General features: G+C 45.2%; 1 protein-coding gene across 1 annotated transcript in view; it reads left to right on the top strand.

The window, feature by feature from the left end:
• LOC126167602 (uncharacterized) overlaps positions 1-19,090 on the top strand; it is a 426,870-nt gene extending 407,780 nt beyond the window's left edge. The window contains exon 5 of the mRNA XM_049920489.1: positions 14,149-19,090. Coding sequence (XP_049776446.1) covers positions 14,149-14,341 — 193 coding nt within the window. The 3' untranslated portion in view covers positions 14,342-19,090. The remainder of the gene's footprint in view (positions 1-14,148) is intronic.
• The last annotated feature ends 2,680 nt before the right edge of the window (positions 19,091-21,770 follow it).

The raw sequence follows: 21,770 nt of genomic DNA, 5'->3' as shown, positions 1-21,770 counted from the left end.
CTTTGTTAACTCAAATGGGCTCCCTGGAGTGAAGATGAAGTATTTTCCGCGAGTCGCTGTTGCGGAAATTTAGAAAACCGGCATTTGAAATTGACTGCAGAGCAATTCTACGGTTGCCAACGTACATTTCGCGTACGGACTATGAAGATGAGAGAAATGAGGGCTCATACGGAGATTTATAAGCAGTGTTTCCGTTGCCCAGTTGCGCAGTGGAACAGGAAAAAAAAGACCAGTAGTTGTACGTGGTACCCTCAGCCATGTGCCGTATGGTGGCTTGCAGAGTATGTACACTACTGGCCATTAAAATTGCTACACCAAAAAGAAACCACATTCATTGGACAAATATATTATACTAGAACTGACATGTGATTACTTTTACACGCAATTTGGGTGCATAGATCCTGAGAAATCAGTACCCAGAACAACCACCTCTGGCCGTAATAACGGCCTTGATACGCCTGGGCATTGAGTCAAACAGAGCATGGATGGCGTGTACAGGTACAGCTGCCCATGTAGCTTCAACACGATACCACAGTTCATCAAGAGTAGTGACTGGCGTATTGTGACGAGTCAGTTGCTCGGCCAACATCGACCAGACGTTTTCAATTGGTGAGAGATCTGGAGAATGTGATGGCCAGGTCAGCAGTCGAACATTTTCTGTATCCAGAAAGGCCCGTACAGGACCTGCAACATGCGGTGGTGCATTATCCTGCTGAAATGTAGGGTTTCGCAGGGATCGAATGAAGGGTAGAGCCACGGGTTGTGACACATCTGAAATATAACGTCCACTGTTCAAAGTGCCGTCGATGTGAACAAGAGGTGACAACGTGTAACCGATGGCACCCCATACCATCACGCCGGGTGATACGCCAGTATGGCGATGACGAATATACGCTTCCAATGTGCGTTCACCGCGATGACGCCAAACAGGGATGCGACCATCATCATGCTGTAAACAGAACCTGGTTTCATCCGAAAAAATGAAGATTGCCATTCATCCACCGAGGTTCGTCGTTGAGTACACCACCGCAGGCGCTCCTGTCTGTCATGCGGCGTCAAGGGTAACCGCAGCCATGGTCTCCGAGCTGATAGTCCATGCTGCTGCAAACGTCGTCGAACTGTTCGTGTAGATGGTTGTTGTCTTTCAAACGTCCCCATCTGTTGACTTAGGGATCAAAAATGGTTCAAATGGCTCTGAGCACTATGGGACTCAACTGCTGTGGTCATAAGTCCCCTAGAACTTAGAACTACTTAAACCTAACTAACCTAAGGACATCACACACATGCATGCCCGAGGCAGGATTCGAACCTGCGACCGTAGCGGTCGTGCGGTTCCAAACTGTAGCGCCTTTAGCCGCTCGGCCACCCGGCCGGCCACTTAGGGATCAAGAGGTGGCCGCACGATCCGTACAGCCATGTGAATAGGATGCGTGTCATCTCGACTGCTAGTGATACGAGGCGGTTGGGATCCAGCATGGCGTTCCGTATTACCCTCCTGAACCAACCGATTCCATATTCTGCTAACAGTCATTGGATCTTGACAAACGCGAGCAGCACTCCGCGCGGCGCTTTATTTCAATTAGCAGACGTGTAGGTACTTTGTATGTAATCTGGCTCATGTATTCATACACCGCGCTTCCCTCTTCTTGGTTAATAACCTGGGCGAGAGGGTTGAATTGTTTGTCGGGTAAAATATTCTTGAAGTATGCAGTGGTATCGGGAGGAAGTTTCAGCTATCTGGCCATATTATAACACCATACGTCTGTGTACAACCAAGTTACTAGATACGTATTCAGGAGGACAGTGGTTTATATCCCCGTTGGACAATCCAAATTTGGGTTTTCATAATGCTAGGACGGCTTCTCTGAAAGGGCGCGGCCCATTTCCTTCAAAAGGCTCTGAGCACTATGGGACTTCTGAGATCATCAGTCCCCTAGAACTTAGAACTACTTAAACCTAACTAACCTAAGGACATCACACACATCCGTGCCCGAGGAAGGATTCGAACCTGCGACCGTGGCGACCGCGGTTCCAGACCGTAGCGCCTAGGACCGCTCGGCCACTCCGGCCGGCCCATTTCCTCCCTCAGTGTCCCTTTCTAATGATCTGGCCGTCGACGGGACGTTAAACTACCGTTTCCCTTCCTTCCACCGTTCTGAAGTTACGCTGTACGCCCTTCCCGTACGCTGGACACGTTGGGGCTTGCAGGATCTCGTTAGCCGCCCGTGGAGCCAGCTGCCCGGACTGGACCGCGCAGCGCCGCGGCCGTTAACGGCTGCCGAGACAGGGTGCCGATAGCACGCGGGCCTAATGGCGCGTGTCATCCGATTTATGGCCTCCCCGAGCTGTGCTGCTCTCTTCTCTTCTCGCCCGAGACCGCGATGACGGAAGCACCGCCACCCCACAGCCACTCCCACCTCCACCCCGCCACACGATACAGCCGCACAGCGACGCGCACACGCTCAGAACGAAGTTCAGCAAAGCAAATTTTTACAGTTGTGGTGCACATTTTGTTCAATCTTTTTTGAGTAAACCGTGCATGAGATGAGAGCGTCTTAGTTAAACTGCAGTCTGAAATTAATTACACACGTTGCTGCTGCAACCGCTAATTTCGTGGAAAATAAAAAAAAAAATCCTTCAAAGTATCTTTACGAGTGGAAGTAGGCTCTTGAAACAAATAACCTGCGCATCAGTCTAAGGACGGAGTTCATGACATGCAACTTCAGATCGCATAAATACGCAGACATAAAGAATAATGGTGTACACTACTGGCCATTAAAATTGCTACACCACGAAGATGACGTGCTACAGACGCTAAATTTAACCGACAGGAAGAAGATGCTGTGATATGCAAATGATTAACTTTTCAGAACATTCACACAAGGTTGGCGACACCTACAACGTGCTCACATGAGGAAGGTTTCCAACCGATTTCTCATACACAAGCAGCAGTTGACCGGCGTTGCCTGGTGAAACGTTGTTGTGATGCCTCATGTAAGGAGGAGAAATGCGTACCATCACGTTTCCGACTTTGATAAAGGTCGGATTATAGCCTATCGTGATTGCGGTTTATCGTGTCACAACATTGCTGCTCGTGTTGGTCGAGATCCAATGACTGTTAGAATATGGACTCGGCGGGTTCAGCAGGGTAATACGGAACGCCGTGCTGGATCCCAACAGCCTAGTAACACTAGCAGTCGAGATGACAGGCATCTTATCCGCATGGCTGTAACGAATCGTGCAGCCACGTCTCGATCCCTGAGTCAACAGATGGAGACGTTTGGAAGACAAAAACCATCTACATGAACAGTTCGACGACGTTTGTAGCCACATGGACTATCAGCTCGGAGACCACGGCTGCGGTTACCCTTGACGCTGCATCACAGACAGGAGCGCCTGCGACGGTGTACTCAACGACGATCCTGGGTGCACGAATGGAAAAACTCATTTTCTCAGATGAATCCAGGTTCTGTTTACAGCATGATGATGGTCGCATCCGTGTTTGGCGACATCGCGGTGAACGCACATTGGAAGCGTATATTCGTCATCGCCATATAAATGTCTGAAGAGCACAGAGGAGGCGAAACACAGAATGTTAGTGACTCTGCTGGTACACGTGACGTAAATACGGGACTATGAGGCGCAGACCGCCAGCGTAACGCGTCCAGTTGTTAGTGTGACAGTGCTGGTGTATTACCCGAATTCCTGCGGTGCCGCGTGTATAATTAACAGCGAGACAGCTTGGCGGCCGGAACGGAACTGGCGCAGGTAAGGCCGCCGCTCTCCCATCACGCCAAGTGCTTGCGTGCCACCCGCGCCGTAATCCACTTACGCTCTGCTTACCTCTGTTTACCCAGCTACACATTTCGCAACGGCTCTCCGGTGTGCGGCAGTTTACCACCTCATGGTACTTATTATCCTACACTTCACAGCCCTCCTGCCACTCTAACTTTCTCCGCTTCTCTTCCTTCCCATATCTTCCATTTCGCTCTCTAGCTCGTATGCATATACACTACTGGCCATTAAAATTGCTACACCAAGAAGAAATGCAGATGATAAACGAGTGTTTGTTGGACAAATATATTATACTAGAACTGACATGTGATTACATTTTCACACAATTTGGGTGCATAGATCCTGAGAAATCAGTACAACCACCTCTGACTGTAATAACGGCCTTGATACGCCTGGGCATTGAGCCACCTGAGCTTCGATGGCGTGTATAGGTACAGCTGCCCATGCAGCTTCAACACGATACCACAGTTCATCAAGAGTAGTGACTGGCGTATTGTGACGAGCCCGTTTGCTCGGCCACCATTGGCCAGACGTTTTCAATTGGTGAGAGATCTGGAGAGTGTTCTAGCCAGGGCAGCAGTCGAACATTTTCTGTATCCAGAAAGGCCCGTAGAGGACCTGCAACATGCGGTCGTGCATTATCCTGCTGAAATGTAGGGTTTCGCAGGGATCGAATGAAGGGTAGAACCACGGGTCGTAACACACCTGAAAGGTAACGCCCACTGTTCAAAGTGCCGTCAATGCGAACAAGAGGTGACCGAGACGTGTAACCAATGGCACCCCATACCATCACGCCGGATGATACGCCAGTATGGCGATGACGAATACACGCTTCCAATATGCGTTCACCGCGATGTCGCCAAACATGGATGCGACCATCGTGATGCTGTAAACAGAACCTGGATTCATCTGAGAAAATGACTTTTTCCATTCGAGCACCCAGGTTCGTCGTTGAGTACACCACCGCAGGCGCTCCTGTCTGTCATGCGGCGTCAAGGGTAATCGCAGCCATGGTCTCCGAGCTGATAGTCCATGCTGCTACAAACGTCGTCCAACTGTTCGTGCAGATGGTTGTTGTCTTGCAAACGTCCTCATCTGTTGAGTCAGGGATCGAGACGTGGCCCGCATCTCGTGGTCGTGCGGTAGCGTTCTCGCTTCCCTCGCCCGGGTTCCCGGGTTCGATTCCCGGCGGGGTCAGGGATTTTCTCTGCCTCGTGATGGCTGGGTGTTGTCTGCTGTCCTTAGGTTAGTTAGGTTTAATTAATTCTATGTTGTAGGGGACTGATGACCATAGATGTTAAGTCCCATAGTGCTCAGAGCCACGGATCGAGACGTGGCTGCACGATCCGTTACAGCCATGCGGATAAGATGCCTGTCATCTCGACTGCTAGTGACACGAGACCGTTGGGATCCAGCACGGAGTTCCGTATTACCCTCCTGAACCCACCGAGTCCATATTCTGCTAACAGTAATTGGATCTCGACCAACGCGAGCAGCAATGTCGCAATGTCGCAATACGATAAACCGCAATCGCGATAGGCTAGAATGCGATCTTTATCGAAGTCGAAAAATTGATGGTACGCATTTCTCCTCCTTACACGAGGCATCACAATGACGTTTCACCAGGCAGCGCCGGTGAACTGCTGTTTGTGTATGAGAAATCGGTTGGAATCTTTCCTCATGTCATCACGTTTTAGGTGTCGTCACCGGTGCCAACCTTGTGTGAATGCTCTGAAAAGCCAATCCCTTGCATGTCACAGGATCTTCTTCCTGTTAAATTTCGCGTCTGTACCACGTCGTCTTCGTGGTGTACCAATTTTAATGGCCAGTGGTGTACCTTCCTGCAAGCTACTGTACATTGTTTGGCAGCGAAACCACAGTGTTCTAGTATTATTAGCTCCCTTCCATTTACAGTGAAGGAAAGTCAACGTGAAGAGTAATTGTCGGTATGCCTCCGTAAAGCATGGTATTTACAATAAACAATAAACCAAATATCCTTCGCGTGTTCGCGACGGGCTTATAAGCTTACGCGAAACTTGATAACAGTAGTTTTTATGCGCGGCTTGCAAATGAATGTTCAACGTAGATAATATGACATCTCGAGTTTTAAGCTCCACCATTCAAGCCGATGCCACAATACAGTCTTGCGAGGATGTTGATTTGTGAAGTATTATAGCGTCGTTAATGCGTCGCTACGGTGCTAACTGAACATCTCCTACGTCGTAAATCCAGAGATAATGTATTCTCTAAATAACTCACAGAAAGCGCCGTAATACATTGTTCAGTTACTGTTCCCTTTTAATAATGGCCGGCCGTTGTGACCGAGCTGTTCTAGGCGCGTCAGTCCGCAACCGCGCAGGTTCGAATCCTGCCTCGGGCATGAATGTGTGTGCTGTCCTGAGGTTAGTTAGGTTTAAGCAGTTCTAAGTCTAGGGGACTGATGACCTCAGATGTTAAGTCTCATAGTGCTCAGAGCCATCTGAAGCATTTTTTCTTAATAATGTCACTCAATCACCTTTAGGTCCGTGTACTATCAAGAAAATAATTATTCACAGTTGCACAATAAAGTTCAGTTAAATGATGTAGACGACACGGAGTATTAAAGTTATAACTGAGTTTTTTGAACTTCTGAATTATCCAAACACTGCGCTGGAAAGCACACCGAACTGTCATTCAGGGAACTGAACCTACGATTTACATCAGCAATTCTGACATTGACTGCAGCTTCCGACAACACGACGTACCTGTGAATTCTTCATGATTGCGTATATATGTTTCCTACTCAAGTCTATTTGTAGAGTTTATGTCGGCGTCTGGTACACTGCTGTGTCCTTTAATGTTCGTGACAATCACAGATCGCGATGACTAAGTCCCAGAATTGATTAAGTATCACACGAGTTACTTTTCCCACGCGTATAATATCTGTTCAGTTGTCTGGCCAAACGGTAAATGTTCTATCACCTTTCTTCAGAACTTTGACTAATACGTCATAACAATATTCGAAAAACTTTAAAATTCCAGATCGGTCAGAAACAATCTAATATCGGTCAATCAGTGTGCTTCTTTCGCGACGTCTGCAAGAGAGCCAATGAACATCTCCATTGAAGTTTTTCATTGTAGTCGCAGCTAACGTACAGCTCGATGTGGCTACAACTCTTTTCTTGGATATATGTTATCTCTGATCACTTTATCTCGTCCGGGTTTTAACCTTCGTGAAGCATATATTTTGAATTCTTTCAATAATGGCTCTGAGCACTATGGGACTTAACATCTTAGGTCATCAGTCCCCTAGAACTTAGAACTACTTAAACCTAACTAACCTAAGGACATCACACACATCCATGCCCGAGGCAGGATTCGAACCTGCGACCGTAGCAGTCCCGCGGTTCCGGACTGTAGCGCCCAGAACCGCACGGCCACCGTGGCCGGCTTGAATTCTTTATTTAGAGTTTCATGCTTCGTAGATTAAGTGATCATCTAATAGTCTTTCATTTAGTTCTTTCCGTGTTGTTAGTTCCCTAGTATTTCTGTTGGACAAACCTCCAATAGTGTTAATATTTTGTTGCCATTAGCTACCGTCAAGGTCAGGATAACTAATTTTTATATCTTTTGCTGTCAAAAGGGATGTCATTAGGAGCTCTATATTTGGGGTGTTATACCAATCTTCGCCTTTATGACGGCTTGAACTCTGCTGGGGACACGTTAAATAATGTGCTTAAATGGCTGTGGAGGAATGGCAGCCCATTCTTCCTCAAGAACCGAATCCACGGAACGCAGTGACGTTTGGACGCTGGAGCGAAGCTGATGTTTGAACTCATCCCAAATATGCTCCACTGGGTTCAGGTCGGAAATCTAACCCAGACCATTTACGGAATACTGTTGTCCGCGAACCAGTGCTTTACAAATGCTGCTTAATGATACCAATCGATGTTTCCGAACTGTTCCTCACCGTATGCAGTTCACTATGTTGTAAAATGTGTTTATGCCCTTCCGCATTTAGTGTTTTCTTGAGCGCAATAACGGAAATACATCCTAACCACGGAAAAAGGCCCCATACTGTAACGCCACCTCCTCCGTGGCACTACACATGATGGCAGGTAACGTTCTCCTGGCACCCGCCAAACCCAAACCCTTCCATCAAATTGCCACAGTGTACTGTTTGTTTCATCACACCAGATCATTTGTTCACAGTCAGCCAATCCGCAGTGGCGTCACATTTTTCACCACCTCAAGCGTCGCTTAATATTCTCTACAGAAATGTGTGCCTTATGAGAAATTGTTCGCCCACTGTACCTCATTGTTTTTAACTCCCTACGCACTTATCCTAGATAAGAGTACTGACGGCAGTTCGGGACGCACGAGAGCTTTCTTCCGCTAAGTCGTACGATATTTTACTTCCCACATCCGTCATCAAAGTGCATGTGTGGAGTTTCAATGAAGTGATTAAAACACAGTGAAATTGCAACTTGCACACTTGGCGGGGGCAGTATCTGGATACGTTACACCATTTTCAGTGTATCTTCGATGTAATAAAACTCCACCCGAACAGGCCATAAAGGCTCAACGGTACCGACCGGTCGCCGGGTCATCCTCGCCCCACAGGCGTCACTGGGTGTGGATATGGAGGGGCATGTGGTCAGCACACCGCTTTCCAAGCCGTAGGTCAATTTACGAAGGAGCTGCTACTTCTCAATCAAGTAGCTCCTGAGTTTGCCTCACAAGGGCTGAGTGCACCTTGCTTGACAACAGCGCTCGGTAGACCGGATGGTCACCCATCCAAGTGCTAGCCCGGCCCGACAATCCTTAACTTCAGTGATTTGACGGAAACCGGCCGTTGGCTATCACCGATATACACTCCTGGAAATTGAAATAAGAACACCGTGAATTCATTGTCCCAGGAAGGGGAAACTTTATTGACACATTCCTGGGTTCAGATACATCACATGATCACACTGACAGAACCATAGGCACATAGACACAGGCAACAGAGCATGCACAATGTCGGCACTAGTACAGTGTACATCCACCTTTCGCAGCAATGCAGGCTGCTATTCTCCCATGGAGACGATCGTAGAGATGCTGGATGTAGGTAGTCCTGTGGAACGGCTTGCCATGCCATTTCCACCTGGCGCCTCAGTTGGACCAGCGTTCGTGCTGGACGTGCAGACCGCGTGAGACGACGCTTCATCCAGTCCCAAACATGCTCAATGGGGGACAGATCCGGAGATCTTGCTGGCCAGGGTAGTTGACTTACACCTTCTAGAGCACGTTGGGTGGCACGGGATACATGCGGACGTGCATTGTCCTGTTGGAACAGCAAGTTCCCTTGCCGGTCTAGGAATGGTAGAACGATGGGTTCGATGACGGTTTGGATGTACCGTGCACTATTCAGTGTCCCCTCGACGATCACCAGTGGTGTACGGCCAGTGTAGGAGATCGCTCCCCACACCATGATGCCGGGTGTTGGCCCTGTGTGCCTCGGTCGTATGCAGTCCTGATTGTGGCGCTCACCTGCACGGCGCCAAACACGCATACGACCATCATTGGCACCAAGGCAGAAGCGACTCTCATCGCTGAAGACGACACGTCTCCATTCGTCCCTCCATTCACGCCTGTCGCGACCCCACTGGAGGCGGGCTGCACGATGTTGGGGCGTGAGCGGAAGACGGCCTGACGGTGTGCGGGACCGTAGCCCAGCTTCATGGAGACGGTTGCGAATGGTCCTCGCCGATACCCCAGGAACAACAGTGTCCCTAATTAGCTGGGAAGTGGCGGTGCGGTCCCCTACGGCACTGCGTAGGATCCTACGGTCTTGGCGTGCATCCGTGCGTCGCTGCGGTCCGGTCCCAGGTCGACGGGCACGTGCACCTTCCGCCGACCACTGGCGACAACATCGATGTACTGTGGAGACCTCACGCCCCACGTGTTGAGCAATTCGGCGGTACGTCCACCCGGCCTCCCGCATGCCCACTATACGCCCTCGCTCAAAGTCCGTCAACTGCACATACGGTTCACGTCCACGCTGTCGCGGCATGCTACCAGTGTTAAAGACTGCGATGGAGCTCCGTATGCCACGGCAAACTGGCTGACACTGACGGCGGCGGTGCACAAATGCTGCGCAGCTAGCGCCATTCGACGGCCAACACCGCGGTTCCTGGTGTGTCCGCTGTGCCGTGCGTGTGATCATTGCTTGTACAGCCCTCTCGCAGTGTCCGGAGCAAGTATGGTGGGTCTGACACACCGGTGTCAATGTGTTCTTTTTTCTATTTCCAGGAGTGTAATAGTTAGATATACGAGGTGTGACAATAAAGTAATGAGACTGATGTGAAAAAAATGTTGCTTACCGTTTTAGTCAAGTTTAGTGTTGTCTCCTTCAAAGTCGTCCCCTTCTGATTGCACACACTTTTTCCAGCGCTTCTGCCATTGATGGTAACATTTCTGGAACTCATTTTCTGTAATATCCTCCAAGACCCTCGTCACAGCTTTTTGGACATCTTGTGTTGTTTGAAAATGGTGCCCCTTGATCCCCGTTTTGACTCTTGGAAATAGAAAAAAAAGTCGCACGGAGCGATATCTGGTGAATAAGGTGCGTGTGATAGTACTGAAATTTGTTTTGAGGTTAAAAATTGCTGTACTGACAGAGCAGTACGGGATGGCGCATTATCGTGATGCAGAATCCAATTATCAGCAATGTTGGAACAGACACGAAGAACTCTTTTACGAAGTCTTCCTAAAATTTCTTTGTTGTAATATTGGTTAACTGTTTGTCCAGGAGGCACCCACTCTTTATGAGCAACTCCCTTGGAATCAAAGAAGCACACAAGCATGCCTTTCACTTTTGACTTTGACATGCGAGCTTTTTTTGGTCTGGGTGATCCCTTTGAGCACCATTGCGAACTTTGGCGTTTTGTCTGTGGATCGTATTGAAAAAAACAACTTTCATCACCAGTAATAACACTGCTCAACAATTCTGGACTGATTTCCGTTTGCTCTAACAGATCGGCTGCCACATTTTTCTGTGTTTCTCGCTGTTGTGGTGTGAGATTTTTGGGGACCATTTTTGCACAAATCTGTCTCATACCAAGATATTCAGTTGTTATTATTAGACGAACCGTTTCTCGATTGATATTCAGTTCTTCTGCAATCATTTTGCCGTCCGGTGTGGCCGTGCGGATCTAGGCGCTTCAGTCTGGAACCGCGCTGCTGCTACGGTCGCAGGTTCGAATCTTGCCTCGGGCATGGATGTGTGTGATGTCCTAAGGTTAGTTAGGTTTAAGTAGTTCAAAGTTGAGGGGCCTGATGACCTCAGATGTTAAGTCCCACTGTGCTTAGAGCCATTTCATCAAATCATTTATTGGGTCAGTTACATTTTATCCTCACTGTGTACTTAAATAGCTTTTCTAAGTCACCCGATGATTTATTGTCACGAGCAGCATTTACTTTTAATATCGTCTGGTACTTCGGAAACAGCTATTCTAGAGGGATACTAACGCTGCAGGCACTCAGCTGGAGTAGAATATTGCATCGGATAGCTGATGGTGACTGGTCACAAGCCGTAAACGAATGTGGCAATAAATCATCTTGGAATTACAGCTGCTGTTTAATTGTTGACTACAGTCTAAGAGCCCTCCCTTAAAAGTGAAGTATGATGTCGGACATCTCACGGTCTCATCTAAAGAGAATAAGCCAAACATTTGCAGATAACTGTTTACCATAGGTCCTTGTCGATGCGATGCGTTAATATTCTGTGTGTGCGTGTGTGTGTGTGTGTGTGTGTGTGTGTGTGTGTCAAGTACGTGGGCAGGCAAGAATAAGCATGTATTCCGTAGTTTTCTCTCCAATCACTCTAACATTAGAATACTTTACCTATAATTCCTAAAACCTGGGCAGGATACACCACTCGAGGCAACAAGAGATGTGAGGTAAGTAAGAATACTCAAATTTCAGTCAACAGAGGACGAAATTATTACATTCTTCTATAACTGCTAAGTTGTAAGTTTTTGAGCCAGGAAGTGGTGAAACTTCTCTCTGGAGAAGAATATTAACCAACATTTCTCGGAAATAATATCAGGTACTCACTTATTATTACACTTCTGTTTCTGTACGGTATACTTATAGAATTCTATTGCGTTTTCTAGGAATTCAAAACTTTATTTCTGGAATCAATTTCTGATCCTGAACTCGCAGTTAACATTGGTTTGTACTGGGTGAATATGAGCCACAAGTTAAGATTGATGCTTGGCATGTCGTGAAATTCACAACTGTAACAGTTTTGTTGAATATAGTAGTCAGTACAACGTTCAGTTAAACGGACTTCTCTGCAACAACTGCAGCTGATATATTTAGGTTTGATACAATGTAGCAGATAAAGATTTTAATTAAGTGATATTTAAAACAAATATGATAGTAGCATCTTCCAGGGGAGGGTCGTAATTGAAGGTTTTACCACTTGGTGCTGTTATCTTTAACTGCTACATTACCACCGTTATTATCATATTTTTGTATCTATGTTATCCTATACCGATTGATAAAAATATAGTTCATGGAAAGTACCTCACATGATTTCTGGAGACGTAAAAATAAAACAGGCTTGTAACACAATTTCGTCCTTTGAGGCGCTGGGCAGACTAGTGGCAAATTGGTGTAAATTTATGGAACATTATTTTCTAAATTGTACTTCGAATACAATTGTTGTTTTCATTTTCAGAATCTGCTATTCGTTAACAAAATACGGTTCTCTCTGGGTGCCCAGCAGTTCATCACAGTTCGCAATTGAGGTCCTGATATAAATGGACGATAATTTTATATGAAAATAGGTACATGACGAAAATTTTTTCCAAGTGGTCCAAGGAATCATATGGCAAACTCCAGCCGCTGAAATTTCTGATAAACTTATACGTACATTGTCCAGTCACATTAATGATCAAAAGGCTGAATAACCATCTTCTGAACCGCTGCAGGACGTGCGGCAAGAGAGTCACTGAGATTCTGGAAGGTACCGATAGAGACGTGGAGCCATGCCAGTTCCCGTGTCGTGGTCAGCTGTTCTAGGTTTCTCGGTTGAGAATCCATGACGCGAACAACCCGATCGACGTGTTCTCACAGGTCCTCAATCGGATAAAACCTGGGGAGCGTGGTGGCCAGGAAGTACAGTAAACTTATCCTGGTACTATTCGAACCACACACCTGTACTGTGTGTCGTGTAATGCATTGGACTGTCCAGCTGGTGCATGCGTACAAACTGCGTGTAGGGGTGGACATGGTCCCCAAGGATAGATACACACTGGTGTTCATCCACTCTGTCTTTCAGATCGATGAGACCACGTAGGGAATGCAACGTAAACATTCTCCAGAGCTTAACGCTCCCTTCTGATTTCAGGGTGTTTACTTTGAGATGTTTCACGCCGTACATGCCAACGGCCATCTGTCCAATGGAGCATGAAACGTGGTTCATCTGACAATGTCACCTGTCGTCACTCAGTGGACGTCAAGTTGCGGTCGAGAAGACAATGTTGATAGCTCTTGGTTCATCTGGACGGATGTTTGCGCATCAGTTGCACATCTATTCGCCCTTAAAACATCGCAGCTGTCTTTAAGCCCTGTAATCTATGGCCCATGTCGCATTGCTGTTGCCTCGACGCCGGTTTTGGATAGCGCCATTTCGCCATGGATAGTAAGTCTCCTACTGAGGGCGCGCCACCGCCCTCCGCACGACAATGTTCCTAGCTGCTTGCGCCGGCAGCCGCTCTAGAAGGCGGTGGACGTCGACTGCCGCTACGCTGACTACTCCACAGGCGACTGCGCGCGAGGCGTGCGACTGAAAAGCCACCGACGTTGGACTATCCACACACGGCAACTGCCGCATTGGATTTATGCCACTCAAGACGATGCGAACAGTTTACAAACGTAGCTATTTTGGAAATGCTTCCACCCTTGGACTGAAAGCCAATTATCGTGCCCCTTTGGACATCAGAAAAATCGCTCCATTTTCGCATCATGACAAGGACCGCACTGTTTCACATGTCCCCCTAACACACTTTATAAACACTCTATTGCTATTGCTGAGTGGTATTGCACGTTGGCATCGGACATAGGGGATGGTCACATTAATATGACTGGACTGTATATTACTGAAACTAACAAAAAATCAAAAATAAAGAAATTATTATATTTTGCTTTTTACACTTGACTGAGGGCTTGCTGTAGGTTTCCTATCTTTTCGAATACGCGTTAATGAAGCTAACGTTGCTTACGACGCCGCTAAAGGCGTACCCTAGCATAAAGATTTGGGTGACAAAGATTTTGGGTGACGTGTTGAAAGATGGTACCTGACGGCGTTCTCTTGTGTTGCAGGTTCCGCACTTGCCTCAAGATGGCTGGTACGGGCGCTGCCAATCTCGTGGGTAAGCTGTTCTTCAACATCGTGCAGACCAAGTGCTTCGTGCTGAAGCCGAAGAAGGTGTGCACGCGCTTCTCGTGGTGGGGCAAGTGCGAGAAGTACGCGTACCGCAAGCAGGCGCACCTGCGCAACAACGTCTCCTACTGAGGGCGCGCCACCGCCCTCCGCACGACAACGTTCCTAGCCGCTTGCGCCGGCGGCCGCTCTAGAAGGCGGTGGACGTCGACTGCCGCCGCGCCGAAGACTGCGCGCGAGGCGTGCGACTGAAAAGCCACCGACGTTGGACTGTCCACCAGCGGTAACTGCCGCATTGGATTTACGCCACTCAAGACGGATACCTAAGTAGGGCTGCGCGACCAGCCCTGCTTCGTGGGCGGCACACTAAAGACAGAATAAGCACTGTTGCCGTCCATGGATCGTTTCGTGACTAAAGATAGCTGCGGATAATTATATTCATCATCGTAACTTCAGCTATGCCTGTAGTGAGAACGACAAAAAAGGAGTTGGTATTCTCTGTTTGTGCATATAGCAGTCAATTCTCCTAATAGAGTTATTGTAATGTGTGTTACTACCAGAAGTAGTTCTATATCGAAAACTGTATGTAACTAAGAGAGATATTCCCCAAGCTACCTCCTGCGTTTCCAGATGTGTTTGTTGCAGTAGAAGTTCAGCGGTCCGCAGATGTCTGCTGATCTTAAACCTTTATTAAGCACACATACAAGGAGAAACTGCTCAGAAAATTTCAGTTATAATGTCTCTGAGCTCTGATAGATCATAACATTCTTGCATTTCTTCTGGCATAGAAAATCAGTGATTATAAACTACAGTCTGAATCCCAAATGCATATACATAAGCCTCTAATGAATGTAGTTAACAATACAATATTTTTATTATTAATGATGCCAGGTTATCAAAAGCAATTTCTGTAAGCACGTGTGCTGGAAATCTCATGCTGGGAACTTGGCAACAGAGCCGATTGCGACACACGAGAAAGACGAATGTCTGGTAGTTTAGCATCTGCTTATGAATTTAGTTAGTTGGACAATAATTAAGTGTCCCTATGGAGCTGTAGAGCCCAGCATCTGTTTAAATATTCATGTCATGCACACAGGAATACATTTCTGAGCTGTCCGGTGTTGACATCTCTCAGATTTAAATGACTGTTATTTACGACCAGGCAGTGTTTTCTGTATGCGCAATCGCTGAGGAAACACAATTCTTTTATTTTGGTGCTGTATGAAACTAACAAGTTTCTATTTATTTCTTTATTGGTACTTAGCATTTATTCGCCTTGTTATAAGTCGCACAATGGTTCCGCCAGTGGTGGAATCTCGTCCATAGGTCTTCTGCGTTGTGAAATTACAATCAAAGCTGACGTTTTTGCATGTGAATCGTTTGTTATATGTATTATAAAAACTGCATTTTTGTACTTTTGTAATGTTCGTCGGTATTATATTACTTAAGCGACTACTAAATCATTCCTTCATTACTTCTGTTCATCGCCTGATCTTTTTTCTTTTCTTTTTTTGTGAATACGAATTGATAGTGGAAACCCTTTGACGTGGCTTACTTTTAGACTGTATACGGTTGAGAAGTTCGCTAGTTTTCCCGATTTCCATACATCATACTGTAAATACCCATAGTTTCGCTGTTGAGAGTTATACAACAATGTGTTATTGTTGTTCTATAGAGCTAGACTACCGTGGGTACCTTGCCACGCAAACCCAGCTAAGACTCGTAATCATTTTGTAACCAAAGATTTCTCCTCCTGAATACATGGATTTACAATAAAGTCTGTGACTGAATGTAATGTCAGAGGAATAATGTTCGACAGACTGCTAAAAAGGAGGGATGTTGACGGCGTAATATTTGGTGTCTCAGTAATTGCGCTTGAAAGTTATTTACGAATCAAACAATCAGGCAGTGCGCTTTTTTATTTTACTAATTAATTAGTAATAGTGGTGACATGTGGCATGTTTTAACAGCTATGAGCAACATGCTTATGTTAGGGAATAAATCCGATTAAATCAAATACTGTTTTGTTCCAATATCTACCTTTCTATTTCTTCGCAAAAAAAAGCTAAATTGCCTCCTACAATGCAGAATTTCAAACAAGGTGTTTGAAATGAGATTTATGATCGTTATAAGCAGTTAAATGCTACAGTTCGTACTTTTAGTGTGCTGGTGGACATTAGAGTAAATTTCTATTCAGTTCAACGAAACATTGCGACACATTTCTGCGGCCTACCTTTGCTGTTACACTAGCCTATCCTCTTGATCTCCACCTTCTTGTGAAAATAGCTTACAAACACTCGTTTCATATGATGGTATCACACTATGCATACTGTAAGATGATAGTTCCAAAAACTTGAAGACAATGCTGAACTCCTTTTTTATAACATATCGAGAATATGAAAGTTGTAGGACACTGAATAGTAATGCTATTTCTATTAATTCAATGCAATTATTGTACTTTCGAGAAACCGAAAATATTCCTTCCATGAAAATGCTTTGGAAATGCTAAGCTATTTCTCATCCTTATCTCTGCACTACTGGCAGCCATATACGGATCTTCACACACATTTTGCAGTCGGTATGAATATCTGAATCTCAAACACATTAGAAGAAATTCAGTGTTGCCACGCTCTAAAAACGCTATACCGTTTGATCCACTTTCCTACAATACTTACTGTGGCATCTATTTTGCACAAAAGACAACGCCAGGTGTTGAACCTATTGCCAACAGATGAACTCCCTTATCGAGAAAATTCATCAGCAGTCATACAATTACGACCTGAGAGGAAAATAGTGTTCACCAGTTTCGGTACAAAATTTCTAATTTGTTGACCTCAAACGAGTAAATTCATAACACATAAAACAGCAGAATGCTATCAATCTTATGAACGCACAATATTCTGATAGCTCTGCTCATGTTATTGCAGTACTGACAAATCACATATGCATGTCGATTCCTCCCACATAACTTTCATCAAATTTCTGTCTCTCCTCACCTTTGTACATACCACAGTATTTCGACTCCAACAATCCCACTGCTATTCCTACACCTCTATAACCCACCAACCCTACACCCACACACGCACTCCATATTCTCTCCCAGCAATACTTCAACGAGCTCTTTCTCACAGACAACGTAAACTGCCCTGATATTTATGCATTGTCGACTCCAACTCTTCCCTCTCTACCGCAACTCACACTGGATTTTCCTCTCCCTCCCCACTTGTTCCCTATTTTTTTTCTATTCATACCGTCGACTGCCCCACAGCCCACTCCCCTATTCTGCCTCTGTTTCCCATTATCCGCTTCTACACCTTCTGCCATCTGCATGTTACAACATATCACACACTCCACGATCTTAATGAGCTTCTGATTTTGCTTCTCTTAGTTCTACCCCTTACCAGTGCAGGTCTTTACAATTTCGGTGAACGTGCGTTGCTGCATTGCTTCTTGTTTAAGAGCTTGAACCTATCTGAGCCCACTTTCCATTTTACTTTTTTGTCTTTCGTTTAAAAGCAAACAAAACAACAGATGTAGTCAGTGAATATCACCTTAAATGCTTATTTGACACTGCAATAGTGAAGCCATCATCACAGTGCATAAAAATTTTATAGTCACACTCCTTTACGACAATTATGTCGGAATATAGAAAGAAAAATCACCTTTTTAATTTGTTTAGAAATTTATATAAATGTTTCACCCTTTTAATTATATTGCATCGAATTTATGAATTTTAAAAATCATATGCTGCAGAGAGGCAGAAACAACAATACAGGGAAAAATTCTATGTAAACATTGCTCTTTGAAAAAGTGGAAGTGTTGTGTATCTCTTCTCGTAGCCCAAATAAGATCAGCAGCATCATCAGTTCTCTTGTTTTGTTGATCAGTGTGTGTTTCTCACTGAACATATGGGCCGGTTAGCCGTCTCAGATAACAACCACCGTATCTGGACGACTATTACTACAAAACACCCTTGCTTCTGCACAAATCTGTAGATATATCTACATCATACGGGCTTGATTTGCGAATAACTTTCAGGAATGAGAATATTTACTGTGAAACCAAAGTGTACGCTGTCATGACATTGGACACCAATGCCGATATCCGCAGGTGCCTGCTGGAAGCTCGGCACGACAGGCATCTAGGCATGTTTTGTGAAACAGCAATGTGCGTGACCAGGCATGCTCTCGTTTCCGATGATTGTGATACCTCTTTTCACGGCCAGGCTGCGTCAGCAAGAAGCATCGCTTGGCGCACTACCTTGACTCCTGCCGGTACTTAAATGGCTCTGATTGCTACCAGCCCATTCGAGGGTCTTAATTAGTTTTTATTAGGAATTTGGCCGTTTCAGAAATAGCCAGCTTCGGTCAGACATGTGTACTTCTCCGTAATGTTTTCAGTTTGCTAGTAGTAAATAAATTGTTAGAAAAGTAGTTTCTGTTAAGGCTAGTTTTATTCAAAAAATAATTTTCCGATAATTTACTCCCAGCAAGAAATGCTCCTTCACGCCAATAAACAGTACCACACTTAGTATACTGTATGATGCAGCTAGAGAGTGCCACAATAGCACCAATACCTCAGCAACTAAAAGTTGCACGTTGTTTCCATACTTTCTTCCCTCTCTGTCTGTGACTGTAAGCTTCCATGTGTTTTTAATTTCTTATAATCTATCATAGTTTTATACGACCACAGAGCGATTATTTAAGTGAGTTAAGAGTCTTCAGTATGTGTTGAAAATAGTTGTAAGGCTATCGTGTTGCATTTTATCACTTTTCATGTATTTAAATTGACATCTTTCATCTCGTCATTTCGTTACATTACATCTCTGTAAATGGCGTTTGTAATAAATATTTCATGATGTTTGTATCCAAGAAAGTAAGATGCAATAATAAATTTGTTATTATAATTGAACACTGTGTAAGTGAAATGGCCATGTAACTACAACAAAGTATTTTCCTCGATATCTATCACTTTTCAATGCTGCCTTAAGTTTTTGACCCTAATAAGTAAAAGTGGAGTTTTTCCGTAATTCTACCTCACATCCTCTGCAGTCGATAACTTTTCACTGCAGGTATCTCCGAGCAGCATGTACTAAATTGCCAAGAAATACACAGACATATGTTAATAACAATACCGCAACACTGTAGCTCAAATTAACAAACTAAATCAACAAGACAATGCTACCTATACTAATATTAACAGCTGTGAATCACGAAGTTAATTACATAATTAAGCATTCCTTAACATCTGCTTGATGAAAAAGTGCTCTGTCAACAGTGTTTAATATCAAACTAAAGTTACTGCTCACTGACAATATTATTGATGCTACAGCCAAGCTCTCGGAGTGAGAAAGCTGTTAACGACACATGCAATCCGAAAATCGATTTTACATAAGATGCATGACTTTAATTAAATGTATCGAATGATTCAAATAGTACATTCAATATACATATGATGTATGCCAAATCAAACTGAGCAAGCAATATCACAAGCTGTCCTAAACACATAATATACCACAAATTCCCTAGCTCAAAGAGGTATGCACCCATCAATCACCCAAATGCTTATCAAGTGCCGACTGAATCTTTCACTCTGCAATAGAATAAAGAGGGGAATCAGGAGACAAGTATTGGCATAGCAGAAGTAGTGAAGATGAGTGATGAAGCGTGCTCAGACAGTTCAGACAATAAGAACATTGGCAGCAGAGGGCAAGGTCTGTTTACAGCTGCTGGTCTGGAACATAAATTTCAGTCTGTCAGGGAGAGTCAGCTACCAATGATGCATCCACTCACTCTATAGAACTCCCAAACACTTTCCCAATCACACACGAATTCAACCATACTGAAACCTTGTGACACATCCACCAATCCAACTACACATTTGTCCACCCAACCACCAAGGTTGTCTACTCGCCAAAAAAACCTATACACACAACCATACACCAAAAGAAGTGAACATGTCTCATACCTTGCCACAAACTCATAAGACATTCATAAGTCCACACCTCTGAGCACAGATCCAAAAACACATGTGTACTCATTGACCCATCCTGCAATCTAACACTGAACTGCACAGCCAATGATAAATTCAACCACACACAATTCAACCAGTCCACTAATCTGCATACCCTACTACACAGCTGCCATCTAGTCACAAACATACAATCCCACACAGATCATCACTGAACCACCCGCACACTGAGTACCACCCCCGAACATGTATGGTCGCATATTGAACCACAGACCCAACGATACAAACCAGCTACTCAATCTCTCTCACATTGTTTGAGACTCCTACACACACTCTCACACTCACCCTCGCACTCACTCACTCTCCCTTTCTCGCACACATACTCCCCCCCCCTTTCCCCCAATGACTCTCTCTCTCTCTCTCTCTCTCTCTCTCTCTCTCTCTCTCACACACACACACACACACACATACAGCAAACTATTTACCTCCATATCTATCACTTTTCAATACTTTCTTAAGTTTTTGACCTTAATAAGTAAAAGGAATATTTCTGTAATTCTATCTCATAAGCCACTCATCACGCCGGTCAATGCCAAACGACGCTTTGCTTGGTGTAAGAAGCCTAAACATTGGACGATTGAAAAGTGTAAAAACTTTGTATGGAGTGACGAATCACGGTACGCAGTGTGGCGATCCGATGGCAGGGTGTGGATATAGCGAATGCCCATCATGTGTAGTGCCAACAGTAAAATGCGTAGGCGGTGATGTTATGGTGTGGTCGCGTTTTGTGTGACACTATCAAAGCATAGGCCTGCATTCATGTTTTAAACACCCTCTTGCTTCTCACTGTTGAAGAGCAATTCGGGGATGGCGATTGCATCTTTCAACACGATCGAGAATCTGTTCGTAATGTACGGCCAGTGGCTGAGTGGTTACACGACAACAACATCCCTGTAATGGACTGGCCTGCACAGAGTCCTGACCTGATCCTGTAGAACACCTTTGGGATGTTTCGGAACGCCGACTTCGTGCCAGGCCTCACCGACCGACATCGATACCTCTCCTCACTGCAGCTCTCCGTGAAGAATGGGCTGCCATTCCCCGACAAACCTTCCAGCGTCTGATTGAACGTATGCCTGCGAAAGTGGAAGCTATCATCAAGGCTAAGGGTGGGACAACACCGTACCCAATTCCAGCATTACCGATGGAGGACGCCACGAACTTGTAAGTGATTTTCAGCCAGGTGTCCGGATTGAAATCTGGTTTCGCAGGACAGAGCGGATTAGGTTGTGGAAGGGGCAAAGGTCAATTACTGTTAGTCATACAAGAACACACACAACTTTATTCCTCAAACCAATGCACAGTTTTCTCTTTAAAACAACAAGATCAATTCATGGCTGAGGGCCCAAGTAACTTCTCCAGAATAATTTTAAATGACTGCCTTTAAAACACCAGGATTTAGAGTAACGGCTGTAGCCTTACTTAAGTAAAATTACAATATCTTCTCGGCTAAAGGCCGAAATAATATTTCAGATCAGGTAAGGAAATTCTTTAAACTCCAAGCATTTACAAATTCCGGCTAAAGGCCGTA

Source organism: Schistocerca cancellata, chromosome 1, assembly GCF_023864275.1.
Source record: "Schistocerca cancellata isolate TAMUIC-IGC-003103 chromosome 1, iqSchCanc2.1, whole genome shotgun sequence".
Lineage (NCBI taxonomy): Eukaryota > Metazoa > Arthropoda > Insecta > Orthoptera > Acrididae > Schistocerca > Schistocerca cancellata.
Note: the sequence above shows the minus strand (reverse complement) of the source record. Positions and strands in the feature narration are given on the sequence as shown.